This window comes from Brachypodium distachyon, chromosome 1 (assembly GCF_000005505.3).
Source record: "Brachypodium distachyon strain Bd21 chromosome 1, Brachypodium_distachyon_v3.0, whole genome shotgun sequence".
Lineage (NCBI taxonomy): Eukaryota > Viridiplantae > Streptophyta > Magnoliopsida > Poales > Poaceae > Brachypodium > Brachypodium distachyon.
Window position 1 is genome coordinate 34,763,853 of NC_016131.3, and position 23,898 is coordinate 34,787,750.

At 44.2% G+C, this 23,898-nt stretch overlaps 2 protein-coding genes and 1 long non-coding RNA gene across 3 annotated transcripts; all 3 read right to left on the minus strand.

Annotated features, from left to right (window-relative positions):
• Positions 1–5,639: 5,639 nt before the first annotated feature.
• On the minus strand, positions 5,640–7,438 carry LOC112270213. Its single transcript, XR_002962611.1, has 2 exons — positions 6,389–7,438; positions 5,640–5,903 (listed from the first exon to the last, which is right to left on the minus strand). It is a non-coding gene; the product is annotated as an uncharacterized LOC112270213 (long non-coding RNA).
• A 5,560-nt stretch (positions 7,439–12,998) lies between these two features.
• On the minus strand, positions 12,999–13,591 carry LOC100828471. Its single transcript, XM_003563738.4, has one exon. It carries the CDS (start codon positions 13,509–13,511, stop codon positions 13,230–13,232), a length of 282 nt encoding a protein of 93 aa, XP_003563786.1. The 5' UTR covers positions 13,512–13,591; the 3' UTR covers positions 12,999–13,229.
• Positions 13,592–14,674: 1,083 nt separating this feature from the next.
• Positions 14,675–21,948, minus strand: LOC100828771 (CMP-sialic acid transporter 1). Its single transcript, XM_003563739.4, has 8 exons — positions 21,706–21,948; positions 21,029–21,112; positions 20,538–20,752; positions 19,821–19,899; positions 17,395–17,564; positions 17,030–17,216; positions 16,378–16,455; positions 14,675–16,244 (listed from the first exon to the last, which is right to left on the minus strand). Exons 1-8 carry the CDS (start codon positions 21,754–21,756, stop codon positions 16,140–16,142), a joined length of 969 nt encoding a protein of 322 aa, XP_003563787.1. The 5' UTR covers positions 21,757–21,948; the 3' UTR covers positions 14,675–16,139.
• Positions 21,949–23,898: the final 1,950 nt, after the last annotated feature.

The window sequence follows — 23,898 nt, forward strand, 5'->3', positions numbered from 1 at the left end:
GAGTATCAACGGAGGGAGTAGTTGTGAACTCATTTACGATATACTTTTAATGTATTTGTGACATTTTATATGTCTTCTTTACTCTTTTATGTAACATGCTAACACTACTCTAATTTATTTATTTGGGTTTGTTATGGAGAAGTTGCATGTTTTTTAGTCATAGATTAGTTGAGTGTTTGACCATCCAATGGCAACACGTGGGAGATGATGGAGTAGAGATGTCACTCAGGTTTAATTCAACGGTTCTGGTTCTGATGCGTCAATTGTGATTTAAGACTTTTGTTTAAAAATCAGGCGACTGAGATACATCAATATTTTATGCATGGAGTAGGTTGGGGTCTTGTGGATACATGTTACCCAACAATTTAATACTATTATAAAAAAATTTAAACCTAATTTTGGAAATCATTTTGTCTTGGCCCAACAGGAAATAAAATTGTTTGGAACGGTGAAAAATTCAATCAAATGCATACATTGGATGTTAATCCAACGTATAAGAAATAAGGTCAGAACCCCCAAATAAAGTCAGCCAATTTGTTAAGAGACAGTCCCTATCTAAAATTAACAAGATGAAGTATACTGAGGCGAATCGTTGGTGGGTATTTTGGATGATCACAACGGCGCATTCAGCTACAATCATAAGGTCGAGACACCAGGGCTTTCCTCTACTCCGTGAGAAATAAAAATCGAGAGCTTTCCCGGTGCAGCCGATGGATCCGTGTCCAGTAGAATCCCCAAATCATTGATCCTTGGCAATAATACCCCTGAAAGCAGCCAGCGGCTTGCCCGCCAAGAGTGCCAACTGGAGCCAACCCCGTTCATCCATCTCTGACGTAAACGTTGAACAAGTTTCAGAACGGCCTCGGGCAAACGAATACAGCAATAAATCCCGACAAGGCCGCGCGTGCTCCGTACGTCCTCGCCGGTAGGGCAGCGCCGTCGTCCTCAGGCATCCAGTGGATGTGGCTACAAGGAGCAACACACGACCATCCCCACATGATTGGTTAAGGATGTGGCTACAAGCAGCAACACTTGCAGACTGCTGCATGATTAACAATTAATGGAGTTGATCACCAGTATGTTGGATCTCTTGCACTGCAGCGGTTGCTGCAGGAACAGAAGTTTCAGGACTCTTGTGACAGTGATAGATGTGGTGGCTCGCCCATAGGGTTTACGGTTTACCTGACCGGCATGAAACTGCTCCAATTTGTGCTAATAGGATTCACTTGGACCGCAGGATGAAGGTCAAATTTGTTCGCTAGCTAGATAAACTATGTTAATCCACCGAAATAACAGGTGTGATGGTGAAGGGAGATTTGAGACCAGGGCATGCCGAGTTCTTGCACACCAAGTGTTTGATTGCATTGATGCATCTCTGTTCATCCTCACGCCCGGGGTCCCGGTACAGAGAATGCCCTGTCGATACCCTCGGACGGAAGGCAAATGCCACATCATCATTTTTATTACTGTTGTTGTTGTTGTTGTTGTTGGACACTTGGCTCAACGAGGTGTGCATACGGGGAAACGAGCTTCACTCCAATACCTTGCGCCCATCGCGTCCATGGCTCCTTTGCTCCCTCACGGTCTTGGTGTTTCTTCTGTTGTGCTTCGGTCATCGCCTCCGCGTTGTGCTGGCTTCACGTGGCCTCCACTTCGCGTGGTCTTGACGTCGCAAGTGCCCAAGGTCTTCATGTCGCCTCCTGCACACGAAGAAGATGCAAGGGGAGGAGAGCTCCCAAGAAGAGATTTTATCTAATTAAGATCCAACCTTCCATTATGTTCGCCCACTCTGACAAGTGGGTTGGGAAGCTTGTACACTCGACGACTTCAGGAGTTGGAGTCTTACGTCGAGCGACTTCGAGAGTCGGAACGACTACGTGGGTCTGGGTCCTTCTCCACTAGACGATTTCAGGAGTCGGAGTCTTACGTCGAGCAACTTCGAGAGTCGGAACGACCACATGGGTCTGGAGGCTTCTCCACCCGATGACTTCAGAAGTCGGAGTCTTACGTCGAGCAACTTCGAGAGTCGGAACGACTACGTGGGTCTGCAGGCTTCTTCGCTCGACGACTTCAGGAGTCGGAGTCTTATGTCGAGCGACTTCGAGAGTCGGAACGACTACGTGGGTCGGGAGGCTTCTCCACTCGACAACTTCAAGAGTTGGAGTCTTATGCTGAGCGACTTCGAGAGTCGGAACGACTACGTGGGTCTGCAGGCTTCTTCGCTCTACGACTTCAGGAGTCGGAGTCTTATGTCGAGCGACTCCGAGAGTCGGAACGACTACGTGGGTCGGGAGGCTTCTCCACTCGATGACTTTAGGAGTCGGTGTCTTATGTCGAGAGTCGAAACGACTACGTGGGTCGGGAGGCTTCTCAACTCGACGACTTCAAGAATCGGAGTCTTATGCCGAGCGACTTCGAGAGTAGGAACGACTACGTGGGTCTGCAGGCTTTTTCGCTCTACGACTTCAGGAGTCGGAGTCTTATGTCGAGCGACTCCGAGAGTCGGAACGACTACCTGGGTCGGGAGGCTTCTCAACTTGACGACTTCAAGAGTCGGAGTCTTGTGCCGAGCGACTTCGAGAGTAGGAACGACTACGTGGGTCTGCAGGCTTTTTCGCTCTACGACTTCAGGAGTCAGAGTCTTATGTCGAGCGATTTCGAGAGTCGGAACGATTACGTGGGTCGGTAGGCTTCTCCACTCGACGACTTTAGGAGTCAGAACTTTAGGAGTCGGTGTCTTATGTCGAGCGACTTCGAGAGTCGAAACAACTACGTGGGTAGGGAGGCTTCTCAACTCGACGACTTCAAGAGTCGGAGTCTTATGCCGAGCGACTTTGAGAGTAGGAACGACTGCGTGGGTCTGTAGGCTTCTTCGCTCGACGACTTCAGGAGTCGGAGTCTTATGTCGAGCGACTTCGAGAGTCGGAACGATTACGTGGGTCGGGAGGCTTCTCCACTCGATGACTTTAGGAGTCAGAACTTTAGGAGTCGGTGTCTTATGTCGAGCGACTTCGAGAGTCGAAACAACTACGTGGGTAGGGAGGCTTCTCAACTCGACGACTTCAAGAGTCGGAGTCTTATGCCGAGCGACTTTGAGAGTAGGAACGACTGCGTGGGTCTGTAGGCTTCTTCGCTCGACGACTTCAAGAGTCGGAGTCTTATGTCGAGCGACTTCGAGAGTCGGAACGATTACGTGGGTCAGGAGGCTTCTCCACTCGACGACTTTAGGAGTCGTAGTCTTATGACCCGGGATGCCAAGGGGAGAGGCAAAAGCTCAAGCAAATGCCACCCACCTCAAATGAGGGGTTGAGCTTCTTTATTTATAGACTTTTGGAAGTTGAAAGATTACAACATTGCCCCCTAGGCAATTTACGGTCATGCCCTCAGTCCTTATACTTGGCTAAGGGCAACTATGTCTTTTCTTTTCTACCTCTAGGGAATATTCCTAGGAATACTAGGGATGAGGGGGAAGTACATCTTTGCTTCTTATCTAATTACAACTTCGCCATGCACTCTAGGAACCAACTACTATGATTTGGTATGTACCGGTGCAAAATGAGACGAGGTTGGACGTGGTGTGCCGAGGTGCAGCATTGGTCTTAGGAGTTATGAGAGTCGGGGATTTATTTGCGTCGATTCAGGGTGGACGTGGACCCCCTTCCACAACATTATTATTATTATTATTATTATTATTATTATTATTATTATTATTATTATTATTATTATTATTATTATTATTATTATTTACAGAGAAGTGTTCATCCCTTATTTCATTCGCGAGCAAAGTTCTACAGGACACAAAACAATGTAGAACAAGAAAATGAAATTTCATTCCCAAAATGTCATGAAAGTATCGGCTTGGTCAATTATATCTTTATTTCCGTGCATATTCCATCCCTAAACTGCTAAAATCAGACACTAGCTTTTGGAGAACTAAACATTGTTTGTGTAGTTAGTGCGGTGATTGTATCTCCAGCAACCCAAGGATCAAACCCTAAATTTAACGTTATATGTATGTCATTTGAGACATACTTTAATTTCAGTGGTACGTGATATATCGCTCAATAGTCAATAGTGAGACGCTGTCAATGACTTTGTCGATCAAGGCTTTGTGACTCCGCCATTGTAAGACCCCGGGACCGGAATTATACAATTTAGCGCCAAATTGCTAACCTTTGCATAATTCAAGCCTCAGGTTCTTAACCTACGATAAACACCTCAATATATACACGCATTAAAGTGCCCATCGCAGGATTTTGCAACATGAATATCATTACCAAAACTCTACAGAAGAGAGTAATTACAAAGCTCATACAAGGAGCAGAATAACAAATATTACAAAGAAAGGACACATGTCCCAACATTACATCATTACATCAGCGGAAGTCGAATTATGCCCGAGTACGGACCAGAATACAGCATGGCCTGAGGAGGCTGGAAGCTGGAAGGAAACCCGCCACGAGTCTCAGAACCCTGATCTGGATCTCCTGGCTAAACATCAAATCCAACATCGTGCTCCACGAAGAAGCTAGCGGCTCACCTACTCTACTGGAACCTCTGAAGAAGACAACGTTGCAAAGCAACTGAGTACAAAGTACTCGCAAGACTTACGGGAAGGTCTATGCTAGTAGTATGCAACATGTCTCAAAGGAGGGTAAATATAGTGGGGTTATACAGCAGCAGCAATATCTGGAGAGACACTCTAATAACAACGTCTAATGAGAGGAAGAGAAGCGCCTACCAAGGTGTAAGGTGATTCACCTATTTACTAAACACCAAACAACACAATCCTCATATCACCCCCTCAACACCCTGTGAGGAAGCAATCCAAAGGACACTCACACTTAAGCAGTTTTAAGCATATCCATGAATAATCCCTAATTACTAGTCAAGTTGTTGAGATCAAGTTGGTTAAGTTCTCTATGATCAAGTAATGACCAACCAAGTCGTCCATAACTGCGGACACGGATTTCCGAAAGATTTATCCCTGCAGGGTGTGCCAATTTACCCGTACACGTTCGTCCAACCCTTATTGCTACTCGAGTAGGAACACACAAGAATATGTGTCGGCAGGATTGGGCGACACGACGTTTCCAAGCCCCACAACTAATCCAGGGAACCACCCAACTGAGTCTAATCCGAAACGAGAGCCCGGCCGAAGCGTCGTATGGACTCAAGAGTTGCGGGAACAGCTGGTAGTGGTTCAGTGTCCGCAGAATGACCACTCCAGACGTGTGCCGCAGTCCTATATGAATGCAAAGTCACCAACAAGTCTCCAACACAACACCAGTGTATATGCGATATGCCAAATGGAACACCCGAACTATGTGGCCCCTGGAAGAGCTATAAAACGAGTACTAAGCCGAGGGGGAACCCATATATTCTCCCACGAGCGGTTAGCGCGAAGTTTCTTGGGTCGGCGAAAACGAGAACTCAGTCCTTAGGTCGGCGCCAATGGAACAAATCACCTATGCGTTAGAGCACGGCCTCCCATCGTTGCCTTGTTACGGTTTAATATCATATCACAGTTTAATAATTGCAATTTAGACATAAAGTAGCATGTGGATGTAGCAATTGTGAAACCCCAGATATAAGGACACTAGACTCACAACTAAGCATGACATCTAATGACCAAGATATAGGGCAACAACAAACATGTGACATGGTAATAGGACAAGTAACAAGACATAGGGCAATAAGTAGAGCTGACTAATAAGCTATGCAACCTAGAGGCAACGTGACAAGACTGAGATCGTAACTTAATGCAAGACTGAGAGATAAGCAATAGGTATAATCAATATGGTCAAGGAAGTGCTGCTTGCCTGGAGTACTCAATTGCCCGGAATTGAGCAAGAATCCTGGAAGAAGAACACAAGTGTAGTCGTCGTCATAGGAATCGAAGACTAGCGAGGAAGAAGCAAATACACGATATAAAAGGAAAGTATAAGCATACAAGATACACAACTTAATTGATATGCGCAATCAAAGAATGATGCGTGGCCTAGGGATGATGCATGTCATATTAAGGAATCCGAAAGTAAATCCGATATACGTTTACCAAGTTAAATGGAGTCCGAAAATAATACACATAGCATCTAAACAACTCCATATGCAAGGAATAGAGTTTAATTGATTAACTACACACAAAAATGTGATAGTTGTATTAGCATGCATGACAATGACATGAATAGGTGCGATGCCCGATTTAACAACAACACAAAGAACCGACAAGATCGGAGTTGCACGCACTAATGGAAACAAGGTACCTGCATCTATCGATATTATCGGTACATACACGATATCTCATACAACACATGCATTTCATATATCGCAACCTACGGGTTTACGCCGAGGAACGGTCGGTTCACGAGACGGTCGCTCGTTATACCTTGGACACGTGCGGCGTCGCGATGTAGAGGAAGTAGTCGAGGTAGTCGTACACGTAGTCGTCGTAGGCGAAGTAGCTGTTCACGTAGGCGATGTAGTCGTCGCGGCGAAGTAGTCGTTCAATCGTCGTGGTCGTAGTCGTTCAAGGCTCCGTCTCGGAGGTCCTTCGGTCTCTCGGTGCGCAAGGCAAGGACTTGGGCAGCGGCACGGCAAAGCACACGCGGAGCGGCGGCAACAACAGTACAACAGCAAGGACACGAAGGCACTGACCAGCAGGGCCCACACGTAAGGGACACATTTTAATGAAAACCAGAAAAGAAAAGAGAAAGGGAAATGGGCAACGGGCCTGGGCTTGGAGATGGGCCTCGGCCTGGTCTTGGGCAAGCTGGGCCTGCAGGCTGGAGAGGATGGGCCAGCAGGGGGCTCGGCTGGGCGGCGCTGGAGCAGGGGAGGCGGAGCGGGCCGGCGAGGTGGAGGCGGCGCGAGGGGAGCAAGGCAGGCGGCGCCGGCGTGGTGGAGAGGCACGGGCAGGCGGGAAGAGGCGGCGCTGGCCAGGGGCAGCAGGCGGCGGCGAGCCGAACATGGGCGACGGGGAGGCGGAGCAGGGAGCTTGGCGCCGTGGTGGATGGTGAGCACGCACGCAGGGGGGTCGCCGGCGCAGAGGAGCTCGGGCGAGGTGGAGACGCGCGGGGAGCGAGGACAACAGGGAGAGGCGGCGTGGCGCACGCGTGAAGGTGGAGAGGGGAGACGGAGCGGTCAACGGGGAGGCGCGCGCGGGGCGGACGCGGCCAGGCGGCACGGTCGCGGGAGGAAGCGGCACCAGGGCGGCGCGCGTGGTCGTGCGCGGTGGAGGCGGCCGGAGGAGAGAGCGGCGCCGGGGAAGAGAGAGGCGGAGCGGGGAAAGGGAGGCGCGTGGGGTGGTCGCCGGCGTGGGGAGCAGCAGGTGAGAGAGGGAGCCAGCAATGGAGGAGCTCGGGGTGAGGAAGAAGAAGAGAAGGGGAAGAAGAAGGAGGCTTGCGGCGGCGGAGGAAAAGAATGAGCGGAAGAAAAGAAAAGAAAAGAGAGAAAGAAAGGAGATTAAAAAGGCTAGGGTTAGGGTTTGCCTTAATGGGCTTTTGGGCCAACAAAAGCCTCAAACAAAATACAGGTTTTGCAATTTAGATTTTCGAAACAAATTAAGACACGAGAGGCTAGGTCTAATTAAACCCGGAATAATTTGTCAAACCCAAATTAGATTTTCTATAAAATAATTTTAGGTTTTTAGAAACACAACAAAAAGACAAACACATGACAACACAAAAAGAAGTGACATTTCGTGCAAACGAATAATTATTTCATGCGATATGATGCTAATGACATGGCAAAACAATTATGATGACATGAGCATGACAACATGATGACAACAATTAAATTACAAAACAGTCCAAAAGGGCTTAAAAGAAAATGGGTTGCTTTCGAACTGTTACAGCCATTCCGTAGGCATTGTGTGGATCCGCGTAGTGCTGTGAATAGGATGTGTGTCTACAACGTAATCCATGAACCTATCCGAAAGTGATATTCCTTTAATTTTTCCCATCAGTTGAATCTAATTAATCTCACCGATTTTGGTACCGCAGGTGTGCTACTGTTGGGGCCTTCTTCAGGTGGCGTTCATCATTTTTGGGCAGGATCTCAACAGGGCGTTCTCTCTCATTGTCGGTCGGGCCGGGTAAAAATCTGATTTATTATTATTATTTAAATTTGTTTGCCAACGTGAAAAGTTGTTGATACCCTTTTGAGTTTCAGAGGGGGGGGGGAGGGGGGTTACTCAATTTGTCATTAGAAGCAACTATTGGTTGGGTAGTTAGTAGGGTGTTGTATCTCCTTGTATTAAATAGCCCCTCATTTCACAAAAGTTGACGTATTTTGTTTCGTTAAAATAAGTCATTGACAAAAAGTTATTTTATTAATCTGTGTTTATTAAGACATGAAATTTATATCCATAGATTCGTCTTCAAAAGTTCTTGCTAATAATTATGGTTTCCTATCATATAAATTACATATTAATAAAGTAATGCATGGTCACTCAGATTTTTATCTTAACGAAACCAAATACGCCAAACTTTATAAAAAGGAGCGAGTATCCGATTTGACATCTTATGTATACACCCAATATATCTTAGCGCGAGCACATTTTAAGAAGGGATCCGGCGGTCATATGGAGATTGTAGGGCTGTGTTGGCTCCGGAGATACGGGGGTATCCCGAATCCTAGGAGCACGGGTCACGGGCCCACCGGAACAACATAAAGGTACCCAGGGAGGGGGTATCCCCGGGGACCGCTATCCAGGGAATGCCTTCCCGGATACCAAATGACCGTCTCTCCTTTCACGGACCCGGAGCCTGGGGATCTGCAAGGCGTCTGATGCCCGGGAAGAGAATGCGTCATCCCTTACCTTAGTAGGTCACGGGGGCCAGCTTTGGTACCCACGAGCCAAGGCCGGTACGCACCTGCCAGCCCTGAGGCGTCCTCAAGACTGCGCATTCTGTGGACGTGATGATCGCCACGGAGGGCTACAGGTTGGGTGCAGCAGACCCGCGTTTACCTTTTGACCGGCCAACGTCCATCCCGCGCCAAGATTATCACCAATTTGGCCCCGAAAGAGCCTGAAGACCCACCGTGCCCAAGCTTGGTACAGTTCCCTTTGGACAAAGCCACAATACAGGAGGGCAGCTTCATATTCATCTTGTAGCGAGGATGTTTTCCTGTAGCAAGACGACCGGTGCGTGATCTTGTCCGCCACTCTGTTGTCCCCTTATCTTCTATATCTAAGTAGAAGCAACACACTACTAGATTTCTCTAAACATGCAAGCATGCCACATCATCATATAATTAATTTGTTCACACCTATTTAGTAGAAAAATCGTATTTTGCACATGCATGCATGTTACTTCCATCAAGCTATCCCCACTAAGCGAAAAAATGTACAGTTTTATTATATTTTTCAATTTTGATTACTCTTTGTGTTAACTAAAAATTTCCGCAACAACGTGCGGGGCATCATCTAGTACTATAAAAGGAGGCCCTTGGCTTCCTGGGCAAGGAGGTTGTCATCCAGGGTAGACTAGGCATAGGAGGCTGCGGGTAGGAGAAGGGTTAAGGTTCGACAGCCGAAGGAGAGTAGTATCTCTTCTTCCTCTTGCTCCGGCCACCGCAAATACGGCTTGAGCCGGCCGCTCAAGCCTTCCACTGTAATCTCTCCGGACCAACCACCTCCATGAATACAACTCAAGCAGGGCATAGAGTATTACACCTCCGGGTGGCCGAACCTGGGTAAACAACGGCGTCGTAGTCTTTATCGACGAGATTCAAAGGTGTTCTCACACCCTCCCTACCTAAACTAAAAGGGGGTGTACTCACTCCCGGTGTCTATGCTCTCACACACGACTGGCTGAAAAACATACTCCCTTCGATCCATAAAACTTGTTGCCCATTTTGTACTAAGTTAGTACAAATTTTGTACTAAGTGGGCGACACTATTTATGGATCGGAGGGAGTATTTTCATTGAGCAAAAAAATCTATACATATTTATTAAAACATAAATAAGGTCTTACAATACCAGAGGAGTCATGATCGAAAAGTTTTGCAAGAGTAGAAAACAACTAGAGAAAGCATGCAGTGATCTGTTCGTTGCAAGGAAAACAAAAAAATTCCTACGAGAAGTGCGGAAGAAACCCAAGATATCTACTAGTGTAAGTAACGAGAGGGATTGTGATCATCATACCCCCGTAGACCACAAAGCGTTACGATCACGGGATCATTGTTGGTATATAGTGGTACTTTCGATGAGATCAATCTCAATGCCGAACGGATGGCATCTCCTTGGTATCCACACGTACGGCTTGATGTCGTCTCCTCCTTCTTGATCCAGCAAGACAAGGGGAAGATGTTGACGAGATCCTGATAGCACGATGGCGTGGTGTAGGCTATGGTGGAGTTCCCCACGGACAGGGCTTCGCCATGCGCGGGAGAAGAAGAGGTCGGGGAGTGGAGCTCAGGGGAGAGAGATCCAACAAAAGGCTTGATGTGTTCTCTCCCCCTGCCCTGCCCCTCTATTTATATACGGGTGGTGCCAGAGTTTACCCCTCCTCCAAGAAGGGCTAGGGCCAGCTAGGGGAGTCCCAGAAGTAGTGGTGGGCCTAAAAACCGATAAACCGAAACCGATCACTGAAGAACTGGAAACTGAAACCGATTGGACCGAAACCGAAAAACCGTTTGAAACTTCGGTCTGCAAACTCAAAAACTGAATTTTTCCGGTTCATTCGGTTTTAGGCGACGGTTAACCGAACTAACCCGAAGAACCAAAGTTCTATATCCGATCCCGTAGCCCACTAGCCCATCAGCCTCACCCCATACAGGCATACAACTTAGCCATCATTTCCTCCGGAACAGCCCACTAGCCCATCGGCTTCACCCCCATACAGCGTACCCATCCTTTCCTCCCGAACCTGGCCATCTACTCAGCCCACCCATTTCTTCTGAACCTATCCGTCAGCCCCTGCAAGGTCGGCAACCGCCAACCGCACCATCCTCATACTGCGACGGCGCCGCCGCCAGGCCACGAGCAGGTCCGTGACCGCGTGCCTCGTCCAGCCTACACGCGCCGCCTCCAGGCCGCCTGCCACCGTGCAAGGCCGCGTCCTTGCGCCGCCAACAGCCCGCCCGCTCCACGCGCCGCCTCCATCCCGCACGCCACCACGCGCCGCTTCCATCCAGGCCGCCACGAAGGCACCAACCTTTGTACATCCTCCTCGTTTCTTGGTCGCTGATGCCGCCGTTTTTTCTTCTCGTTCCCTTTTTCTCCCAATCTGTGTGAACTGATCTGTCATTCGTTCGGTTCCGTTCGGTCGTAACCGAAACCGAACTGAATTTGTTGGTTCCAGGAAATTTCGGTTCTCAGTTTTTTGAGGAACCGATCGGTGTCGATTTTTAGGAATCCGAATTTCTTAAAAGCCTGAAGAACCGAACCGAACTGTTCGGTTAAACCGAACGTCCACCCCTACCAGAAGGATTCCTCTTTCTTCCCGGCCAACTCACGTACTTGGAGTTCCACCACGTGGTGGAGAGCTCCACCGAAGGCTTCTAGACTCATTAGGGATAATTAATTTGATTGCTACAATTAATTCATATGGAGGACCAATTAAATGCTGATGAATATTTCAGAACAATCCAGAACCTTCTAAGACTTCTGGAACCTTCTAGAACATTTCCATTCAATATCGAAAAATATTCTGAACTTTTCCGGAACCCTGATACAAACTTCCCATATATAAATCTTTATCTCCAGATCATTTCGAAGCTCCTCGTGATGTCCTGGATCCTATCCGAGACTCCAAATCAATATTAGATATCACCATCTAGTTACCTCATCGACCTAGCAACATAAAGCGTTAAGTGTGTGATCCTACGGTTTCGAGAACATGTGGACATGATCAATATCAGTAACCAATAGCAGGACCTAGATGTCCATAATGGTTTCCACATACTCCACGAAGATCTCATCAGTTGAACCACGATGTCGAGGATTCAATTAATCCGGTATCCAATTCCTTTTGTCTCGCGATATATTACTTGCCCGAGATTTGATCGTCGTTATCACAATACCTAGTTCAATCTCGTTACCGGTGTTCTCTTTACTCGTTCCGTAATATAATATCCCCGTGACTAAACACATTAGTCACATGCTTGCAAACTCATTAGAATGTTATATTACCATGAGGGCCCAGAGATACGTCACATGGAGTGACAAATCCCAGTTTTGATCCATACAGCCCAACAAGAACCTTCCGAGATACCTAAAAAACACATTTATGATCACCCAGTTACAATATGATGGTTGACGTCCACAAAGTGTTCTTCTGGTACTAGGAAGTGGCATGATCTCATGGTCAAAGGAAAATAATATTTGACATTATGTAAGCAATAGCAATTAAAACTTAAGTTACACAAATCAAAAGTTACGCTTAAGTTTGGGTCTGTCCATCACATCATTCTCCTAATAATATGAGCCCATTCTTAAATGACAACACATGTCTATGGTTAGAAAACCTTAACCATCTTGTAATCAACGAGCTAATCTAGTAGAGGCGTATTAGGGACACGGTATTTATTTATTTATCCACACATGTATTTGAATTTCCAATTCATACAATTATAGCATGAATAATAAACATTTATTGAAATATGATAATAACTAATTTACTATTGCCTCTGGGGCATATTTCCAACATGCAGTGGTCACTCCATACGACCTGTCATCATCCCCTTGAATGGAGCTTACCCTTGAATCCAGCTAATTAAGCTCCATTCATCTCTTGAAGGTGTCGTATGACTAGTTCATTTCAATTAAGGTTGGTTGTCGTTACCACCAAACCGTCAGCGCGCGCGCAGTGTATTCTAGGTTTGGAATCCTTGTCTCTTCTTTTGCAAACCGAGTTGCCTATTCAGCACGCTACTCGAGGAATGAATTGCAAATGAAGTACGGAGTAGTTGTAGTAGTAACCGGTAATCAATTGCAATAGCAGTTCAAAGCTTTCGTACCTACCAGCAACTGTTCAAACTTCCGGAGACAAAAGCAGAAATATGGCACGCGGCGCCTCGACCAAATTAAGCTCAGTAAACGTACATAATATACACACAAATGCATTACACTGTAAGAACATTAGAACAAGACCTTCTCACATAGCTTATACAAACCGTAAGGAACATATCTTCTCTATGGTGATTACGGTTATAGAGGCCTTCGTGCAAGGGAGATTTTGCTGCTGCTGCTGCTATTACTGAAATTAGGTGTGGTGAGCTTTCAGTATTGGGCGGGCCAGAGGAAGGCGCCCATGGCGAACTTCCTCTTGTCGTGGACGTCGCCGGAGACGGGGAGGCCGTACTCCCGGAGCAGGCAGTCGACGCGCCACTCCGGCATCGCCTCGTAATCCGCCTTCTTGTACCGCGGGTAGTGCAGCGGCATCTGGAAGCCGCAGCTGAACATGCCGCTGCGCTTCTCCGGCTGCTGCTGGCCACCGGCGGGCACCGTGCAGCCGTTGGCCTTGGCCATGCTCATGCTCACCGTAGGGCCCATGGATCCCATGCTTGGTAGTTGCTACTACCTCTCGACGCCTTGTAACTTGCACGCGACTTGTGTTTTTGGTTGCGATGGGGAGGAACAGAGCTGGAGGGGGTCTTTATAGAGGAACGAAATAACGTGGAGGGTGCTAGAGTAATGTTGATGCCGATTTAAACCTGTCCATTTGACAGCTGCATTTATTAAGAGATTATATGCCGTGTCATTCCTGCTAATTATTTCCGCCGCAAAAGAAAAAATATGGCCTTCTTGCCAAATTCGCGGCAAGAATTCCTATGAAATTCCAAACGGGGCCTAATTATTTCCTCTGGCCGCCATATCATTTTTACAGAGCCGACTAACAGGACCTCTATACAGAGCCGCCAAATCATGTTTCTCGCAAATATGTTTAGGACAGAAGTGTTCTTTTCTTTTACATACATGCATGGGTTTGGCATGCGACCTGAACAAGCTTGCAGCAGAAGCGTTTCCGTTTAAAGGATGTGACTTGCTGCTGGGGACTCACTCGGAACTTGTGGGCAGGATGCTGATACTACGGGCGACAAGAAACAGGGGCGTCCCAACGGCAACCTCGTTTAGGCAAACATGCTTCGTCGACATTTCCTCCTCTTTCTTTTTATTTCCCCTTTTTTTTCTCCCCGGCTGAGCTGAATTGTGACAATCGTTTTCGGCGAGTGCCATGCGCCACAAGGAACGAATGACAGGAATAGATGTACTTGCTGAATTCTGTTTTCCCTTCCGCCCTCTCAAGAGCCAAGACGTAAACCGAGGGCAATATGAGGCAATTACCACCTAAATAACCATCAATCATGAGTCCTTGATGATGGGTATTAGCAGGGTTTTCATTCCCCGGGGGTAATAAGCAGCTACCGCCCGCAAACCAGACATGTCATATATGGGCGGTTAGTGCAAATCCTTGGCTTATTTTGAATGTAAATTCAAATTGTTTGTTTGGACACATACAGGTACAGCTCAGTGCAAGAAGACAAGAGGTATCTCCTCATGTCAGGGATCAGATGAATCTCTGCTAACTGTACAAGGTACCTTGTCCACCTTTACTAGGCAACTCCAGAAAGGAATTCGCCACCTGGGATGAAGAAATCACTAGGCAAATCTATAATACGGGCCATTATTCAAAACAAACCAATAGAACTGATGGGTTCACCATCTGAGAACGAACTGAATATCATGAATCTTTTGCCAATGGTAAATGGCATGAATTTGACATTATCACATCCTTCCATAGGATACAATTAGACTTGGTACTAACATAAAGTACTCCGTACATACAACACTTGCCTAATTAGAGCAAACTGTATTGTCTGCCCAATTAAGCCTTCATAGAAGTGCACAGCATGAAAATTTCCATCTCACGAAAAGAAAAAAGAGCCAACCATATTGTCTCCTGAATTAAGCGCACAGTACAAATAATCTTTGTTCCATCTCAAGAAAGAAAAAGGCTAATCATATTGTCTCCTCAGTTAAGCTTTCATAGAAGTGCATAGTATGAAAATCTTTTGATTTCTAACTGAAAAAACAAGGTTTCGCTTTGACAGCTTCTTACTCTCGCACATGTGATTGTTGTGTAGACTTTTAATCATGCTGGCAAAACCATAATTCAAGTATAATGTAAATAAGCGGAAGTAATTTTGGCAACTAGTTTCCACTGCACATTATGTTCTGTCTCTTCCTTTTTCTCACTTCTGATTCTCAAAAAATGCAACAAAAATCATGGATATTGCTATATGATGTGCACCTACAAAAATTAACTGAAAAAAATTGATATTGTGGCCTAGAAAAAAGAATAATATAAAAATGGATAGTGCCTCAGTTATATAACCCCATTTTTGTCTCTTTTGTACAATCACGATAGAACCTATTGTTGGATTAAAAACCAGATGCACATGATATAGCATGACTTTTATCCATAAATTGTTTCAAAAAATTTGAAAATCAGAAAGTGGTTTTTGAATAACAGATTGTAGGGCAACTCCTTGCACAAAATTTGCTTCAGAAATAAGAGCATATAGAGTACAGTTGCTGCAACAAAATAATTTCAAATCTTCTGCGAGGATGTAATAGCTTGTATTTAGTCACCAGTTTTGTATCTATTCCTTCCATGTGAATGTCAAAATTTTGGGTAAGGTTAACGAGCCATTTTTGCTAACTTAAGACATGTATATGGATTTCCTTTTGGCCAAAAAATAGCAATAAGCCTTCATCCTCTACCTGAATAAGGCTGCGTTTGGCATTGCGGTGGATTCTCGTAATCCCGTTTTTTCCACCCTTTTCACTATTTTCGTGTTTGGCTAACCAACTTTTCCCTACTTTCGTGTGTATATAGAATAAGTTCTGCCCAGCACAATTCAGCAATGCCAAACTGAGCCTAAATATCAGCAACGCCCGTAGCTTTTAACCTTGTACCCACTCCCACTGGAATCACGTGTTCACTTAACTGACTATTTACCTTCTCTGCAATGTGACACTAACCAAAAAACCTGTTGAAAGGTCGTAGCCTCAAATTTTCAAGCGATGATTCAATTAAAGCCGAGACAAAGATAATCAGCTGATGCTGCTTCTTCAATCAACAGTCCCCTATTACTTTGGAACCGGTCAGATAATAGTGGCATGTACCTACTTTGATGTAACTGGCAATGTTTGTGGCAATTCAACAAGCATTTGAACCGGCATAAAATACATTTGCAGGGAAATTATACAGATGATAATGCCCAAGAAAAGCTGCAAGATACAGAGGATAAATGTGTTAGTACTTGGTACGAATAGATAACTAAGGATGTTTTATCTCCCAATATATAATTACAAAATTAATAATGAGCATAAGGACTGGGAAACAAAAAATATGTACTCCTACCTGAACGGTAGCTCTCACATTGAAAAGATATACAGACAAAACCATGGTTAAAAGCATGGCCATTGAAGTTGAGTATACCTGTTCAACCAGAGGTTTGTGAAACAGTCTTTCAAGTGCATAAAATTACAATGATGAACAAAAAAGCATAACCATCATGTTATCAAGGTCAGATGAGTAATAATTATCAGCAGACTTGGTTCAACCTAATGCTTGTAGCACCCAAAGAAAATAGATCGGTATTCAATGTCAGTAACTTTCACAACAAAACATCAACCTATGCAGGAACAAACTTGAACATAATAAATTACAAGACTTGCAAAAAAGAGTAAATGAAAACAGTTCAATAAGTGAAAAATCATGTATTCAGCCACATGAATGGCCAGTTGGCCACATAAATTCTGCTTTGGGACAAGGGATATATGGACTATTGAAGTTGTTTCTGTTTATAGGAACAATTGTGCAGCAACAAAAGCATGCTCAAAAGAAGCTTGAACGATTGGATCGACCAATTTTCTGTGACAAATAGCAACATGACTACTTCCACTTGACATGCAAAGTAAATCCACAATGCCATTTTCCAGGTATTCGGAACAGGAATAAAATATTGAAATTTTAGCTGAACATGCTTAGTCTAGAATCTAGAAGATCTTACCTTCACTATATTGTCTGAATACTTCATCAACCATGAGACTAGCAAACCGGTAGACCCTAAGTTGAACACAACTATCCATGTTGTGATGGAATAGCCATTAAAAAGACGCTGCCACCATGGACCCATCTCAAATCCAGCTTTGAAGTCACCATAGACAAGCCAACCCATGTTGAATATAACTCCAAACCTGACAGCACAGAAGAAGAATGTGAAAGAGAGTTTGCCATGCTGTTCATGTGATAATCTTGAGAATATCAGATATTCAGATGCAAACATGTGCAAAGACAGCTGATGGATGTAGTGATGTATAGGAGTTCGAGCTGGCAGCTCTTCATAATATACCATTGTTAGATAAAGATACCTACATATATAATTGTACATTTTGCCAGTACAGACTATCATTATTCTTCTTCATCAAGTACTCAGTGTAGACTCCAGCTAGTGCAGAAAGACAGGCAGAAAGTATCCCAAGCATGTAACCCTGCAATGGTGCTGAGAAAAGTGAATCGCATGGTGCATCTCCACATCCTTTGACCTGTAAGAAACAGAACAGTTACAAACCAGTCTTCATTGATTTAATGCAAGGCCAATAAAATCGACAAACATTAACAAGGTGACAAATTTCGTTTGTCCTTTGGCTCTGAAAAAACATGTAATAGATAAGGCTTTTCTAACTTGAATTATAGTAAATATGGAGGTCCCTATAAGCTGTCATTTTAGACATAGGTAAATTCTTTTGAAACGGTGACTACCAAAATCTTTAAAAATATTTGACCAGGATACTTGAAAATGAACTAAGTCAGTTGATAATTCAATATGGTGAAGTTGCTGATAACTCAACATCTTTACCATATTGAATTATATCCATACGATTATGACTGATACAATTGAAATTAGTGGTTGAAGTTGTATTTTGGAGACCATGTCAATATACAAAATGTGAGCTTTTAGCAAACCGAAGGGCGTAATATATAATCGAATGGGAAAACGACAGAGATCTCTCAGGGAACTGGTAATGGGGAAAATATTAATTGGACTTGGTGCCAGCTTGGACCTTTACTGCCAATAACAAACTAAGTATACCATACTTCTTATCTAAGGTACAAGTTGCCAAACTGAAAACCACACATTTTAGTTAATAACTAAACAATTGACCTATTCGTGGGTGTAGACATATGGTAACAAGTGCTACTTGTTTTGTCTTGCAATATAGTAACAGCAATTACCATTTGATTAAAAGCATGGATATTGTAACTTGCTATAGTTTTAGTACCAGTCATCAAAATAGTAATATATGCTACATGTGGATGCCCAACACATTACCATATTGAAGTGTTGTAGAAGTAGACATAGAGTACCCTACACTATGCCCAGGTATAGCATAGTCTTTGTGTCAATATCAATGCCTAACTACAAATCTGAAATGACTAGGCAAACTGAAATCACCTTGCACTGTTAGTTTTTTTTTTCCGAATCGGAGCTACTCCCCATTTTCCATTCAAAAAGAACAGAAACAACATAGTTTGTGTCACTATTAGTTTATCAGTAATCAGATTTCTATACTTTTTTTCTCAAACACCAAGCGACGTGTCATTTTCATTAAGAAAGCGCAAGTACAGGCAAAACAACAAGGAAAACAAGAACCCAAATGGGTGAACCGAAAAGAAAAGGAGGAAAACCCAAAGGGCAAATATACAGAGGAGCTAGGTCCGGCATCCGGTGGCCGTGCATGGGAGATTTCTATACATGTTGGATAAATTGTAAAGTGAGGCCTGAATAAGTCAAAAATGTTACAAAAAAGTAAAACTCATAGCATATATCAGGAGTATAAAAAGATACTAGAGAGAATGTTCCCTAGTTACACACCCACAAAGTTAACAACTATCGCAACGGAAGAGTAAAATTCATCCGCGGTCCTGGTATTATTGACAAGGTGTCAAGTTAGTCCTGAAATTAAAAAACTGCATATTTGGGTTCTACTTTTATTTAAGTTGTTCACCACAGGCCCTAAACTCATCTGAGAGGCATTGACCGTCATGTGTGGCGTTTTGACCACGAACACATCAGCAGAGGGGCCCACATAGGATGACCGAACGCCTAGACATTATGCAGAAACCCCCTGGTAGGAGATCAATCTGATCCCCGGACTCTCTCATCTTTTTTCCATTACTTGTTCCACTAGGCAGAGACTGCAACTCTGCAAGGCGACCCGTAGCATAGGCTGCCGCCCCTGCAGGCTGTGCCGGACAGTGGCAAGTAGGCAACCAAATCGGGGGAGGAGGGCTCCGTTGCAGTGGCCCCTCCACAGTCCACAACAACACCGGTGGCGGCAGCTTCTGCTCTGCTCCTTCTTGCCTCTTACCCTGACAACAAGCTAGCATGCAAGCTCCCAAACATGGTGACAGCGGAAGAGGACACGGTAGAGAGGAGAGAAGAGGAAGAAGATAGGGTAGCAGTGAGTGAGGCGTGCCCTTCCGTAGGAGGATTTTTGCAAAAGTTGACGAACTGCTACCTGCAGGAAATCTCCCGCCAAGACCCCCTCTCGGGGTGGTTAAAACCTCTCGGGTGTGGTTAGGACCTGTGGTTAACAATTTAAATAAAAGTAGGACCCAAATATGCAGTTTTGTGATTTTGGAACTAACTTGACACATCGTCAATAATAGTAGGACTGCGGATGCATTTTACTCACAATGAAACATATAGGTGAAGCACAGGCTAACATACATTTTGCATAATATGTATCTACCATGGGACTAAAACTAAACAGGAAATATTTGTAATATTAACAAACCTGGCTTGTAGTTGTTCCCACAGCAAGTAAGACAATTGCCATCCATTGTAGATTTGACAACTTCCTTTTCAAGACAAGCCTAGAACAATAGCAGACAACAAGAGCATTCGTCAATAAAGGGGAGGAGGAATTCAGCACCAATTGCACTTAGTATACTTACGTAGCATATTAGATCTACTAAAAGAGCTATGTCATAAGAATGCCAATGCATTCATTGCACAGCAAAATGAGAGCAAATGTATGAAATAAAAACTAAATAGTAAACTAGCTGTGCAGGAATACGGGAGGATGTCCGTATATGTGCCAATAAAACCCATATTCAGTACCAATCTTAAACAACAAAACAGTGAAATGCAATAAATCACAAGAACTCTGCACTTTATGAGCTCAGTCAAGAATTATCGAGAATCAAAGGATATATACTGTTGATAATTGAAGTATCGGTAAGTGAAGTGCTTAATGAATGAAACCAAACTAGAATTTTCGAACAATTAGATCATTCTCAATCCATTTGACTGCTCCAGAGTTAAAATGTGCTGAGTCTTCTTAACAAGAAGCAAAGTCTGAAGTGGAGTCACATAAAAGAAAAAAAGTCTGAAGTAGAGTCACATGAAAGACTGAAGCAGGTCATACTTGGAAATGTAACAGATTCTGTCATGCTAGTAGAATTAGGAAGCATGTAACAAAGCCATTCTTATCAAGAGGCAAATGGCACACCTGAACAAAATTCCAGTTGTGACAATTTTCAGGTTACCCAATATCTGATAGGTAGATGGATCAACATAGGTCAAGGTCGCAAACTGGACATTGTTGTGGATGAGGTAGATGACTGAAGGAACAAGATATAGTCGCATGCTCTTCCACTCCTTTGTCATCCTTGGTGGTGATGGAGACTGGCATTCCTTCCAAAGTAAAAAGCTCGAGACCGACAACTGCATTGAGAATGAGTAATGTTATAACTAAGAATGGAACTAATCATTGTCTTCCACATGTTTGCAGCACTTCAGATAAACAGATATAGAGGTCCAAAATCATTGTCTGCTTGCTATGCCTACACTACATGTTCGCACCACCTATGATAAACAGATGTGAAGGTCCAAATTGTTGCCTCCTACACTGTACATTGAACCAAGGTTTCGACAAACATATTGGTCAAAACATTCTTATGGAAAATAGCATATGATTCGAGAGGACTGCAGTAAATGCACCTTGAGGAATTCTGCAAGAAATGGAATGGTTGCATAATCGTACTTATATTTGCCATTGCTCTGCGAAAGGGTAGTCCATATACCCTGCACATAACCAAAACAATCAGAACTAGTAGGATACCATTAACAAACCAAGTCAAACAACAACTCATGTGCAATGTTTAAACGTAATTAACTATGACTTCCACGGCTATTATGGGCCAACCACATTCGAGTCCAGACTGTACAATGACCATGATCAACTCACTTGCGAACCAAGATTTTTCCCAGCTACTCACTGCCCGGGCATTTGCGGTTCCACCTAAACCAATTCCCTCAACCTCAGCGCACTGCAATATACTAGCCCAGTACATCTCGAGACTGATAGGAAAAAACCGAGAGTCGGAGCACATCGTGATAGCAATTCGGCCACTCCAGGAGTCTCTTATGACATTATTATGAACCTCAGTTGTCCAGAGGAAGAGAACCACGACTGCATTTGGGCAAAGCATCTAGATCGAAGTCGCCGCCGCCGACACCTACAGACCTCTTTTGCGCATATCACCGAGAAACCAAAACCGCACGCGAATCCAATTTCGCAACCGATTCCCGTTTCGAGATAGATCTGGGCCACTAGAGTGATTAAATCGACAGGAGAGAATGGGGGAGGCGGAGGCGGGGAGGGTTTAGGGGGTTGCCTGCGAGCTGGTGAGGACCGTGAGCAGCGCCGCCACGAAGTACCACTGCATCCCCCGCTTCTCCCTCTACTTCCGTTTCGTACTTTCTGGTTTTGGGAAGGAAGGAGACAACGAAGGAGTATGACGCAGAAGAACACCGGGGCCGGAGCGAGCACTTCCAGCTTTTCAGAACGTCAGTACTCAGTATTTTTGTTTACACCCCGTCCCCCAGGGTCATGTTTTCTTCAGATAATCCTCGTTCCGTTGGAAACAATGATTTCTAGACGAAGACGAATTTGGATTCCACGCTCGTCCCGGCTCTAAAACCGTGTTTATTTCCATCTATCGAACTCTATTTTCTAACCATTGGTTATGAATCGCAGTATGATCCGGACGCAACATCACCCTGTTTGTCATACCATTGGTTATTCTTAAAACAAAATATACACATTTACTTTGCAAGATTTAGGAAATATAATACTACTAATAATAAATCATAAATAATACCACAAATGAAGAATTTGATCAAACATCTAATCTACAAAAAGTATGTCTTCTAAATCTTCATATTTTCTTTACAAACAATAATTAATTAATATCGTGAAGTAATACATTGCGTATAGAATGCGACATGTGGAACCGAAATCAAATGGATCAAAAGAGCCCACAAAGGTAACATTACTAAACAAGATTTTAGCAACTTGGCGACAACTAGATGCAAAATAGAACTAGCAGCGAAGAGGATATACTCTCTCCGATCCTAAATTATTGTCGAAATATTACATGTATCTAGACACTTTTTAAGAATAGATCATGGTTTTAAATAGCGCGCTATTTCCTAGCTATAGCGCGCTATTTCCTAGCTATAGCGTCGCTATAGCATATCTGAAGACCCAGCGCTACGTTTAAGCAATTTTTCTTGCTATTAGCACGATAAATGGCGTTAAATGCTATATGCTATAGTGTCGCTAAATAATTTAGCGTCCAAAATCCAAATATTACCACGTCGGACTAAAGACCAGGTTCAAAATCTCTCACTATAAGTCTCTCAGACCTAACCGGCTCCACCATGAGAGCGGAGGCGGCAGATCCTCCAGCTCGTGACCAGCAGCGGGTGAAGACGACTCCTTCCTCCAGCTCGCAACAGGCCGCCCTTCCTTCAGCTCGCGACCAGCGGCGACGCCTCCAGTGCTTTAATTATGGCTCGTATCTTTGTTTATGTCATGGATTTGGTCTTGTAAATTATTGGAGAATTTTCTATTACATTGTTATGCTGAAACCTTTAATTTTGGGCAATATTTGATTCATTTTTTAGCAAAACGCTATTTGAAATAGCGTGCGCTATAGCGTCTATAGCATCTCGAGAAGGCCGGCGCTAAATGTCATAGCACGCTATTTAAAACTATGGAATAGATACATTCATATTTGGACAAATTTGAGACTATTTTAGGATCGGAGGGAGTACGTATTTAACATCTTAAGGCCTCTTTATAATCGTATAATTGAGAAGCGCGTGAATAAAGAATGCATAAATATAAAATGATCAAAAACACAAAAATATTATGTCAGGATGATTGTTAAGATTGACTACTAGACGTGTGGTCGTAAATACGGAGGAAAAAAAAACCAATACGTGTGATCACTTGTTAGGAATAGGATTCTTATCTGTTTTCATGTCTCGCCCATAAAAGGTACATTAGTGTAATCAAATGTTGCCCGCGTGTTGCTCTGACAATCACCCCACCTCCCCCGAGTAGTGAACAGATCACATTTTCCCCGTTGAATCAATTCACCGCCCACCTTTGTAAGCATGTCATAATTTGTGGTCTTCTGCCTCCACCAATTGGCTGCCGGTATTGACATCATATTCTCAAGCTTTTCCATTCGTCAGGCTTCCCTCCCCCCTCCCCTTTCCGTTTAGGCATTGTCGTCGAGCTCCATCGAGTAGTCAGAGTTGTCGTTGTCGCTAAACGTCCTCAAGGTCTCTGCACCTCTCTTTACTGCATTTTTTTTTGGAAAATCGAAGGGATTCCAAGATCATAACGGCTCTAAGCCATTTTTTCGACTATCAACCATCTAGTTTTAATCTTAAAATCGGATCTGTCCATTACAAAATGGCATTGAATGACAATATGGTCTGAAAGCAACATCACCTTGTCTAGCATGCCGTTTTAGGATGTTCAAATTTCTGTTAGATGATATCATAATTTGGGG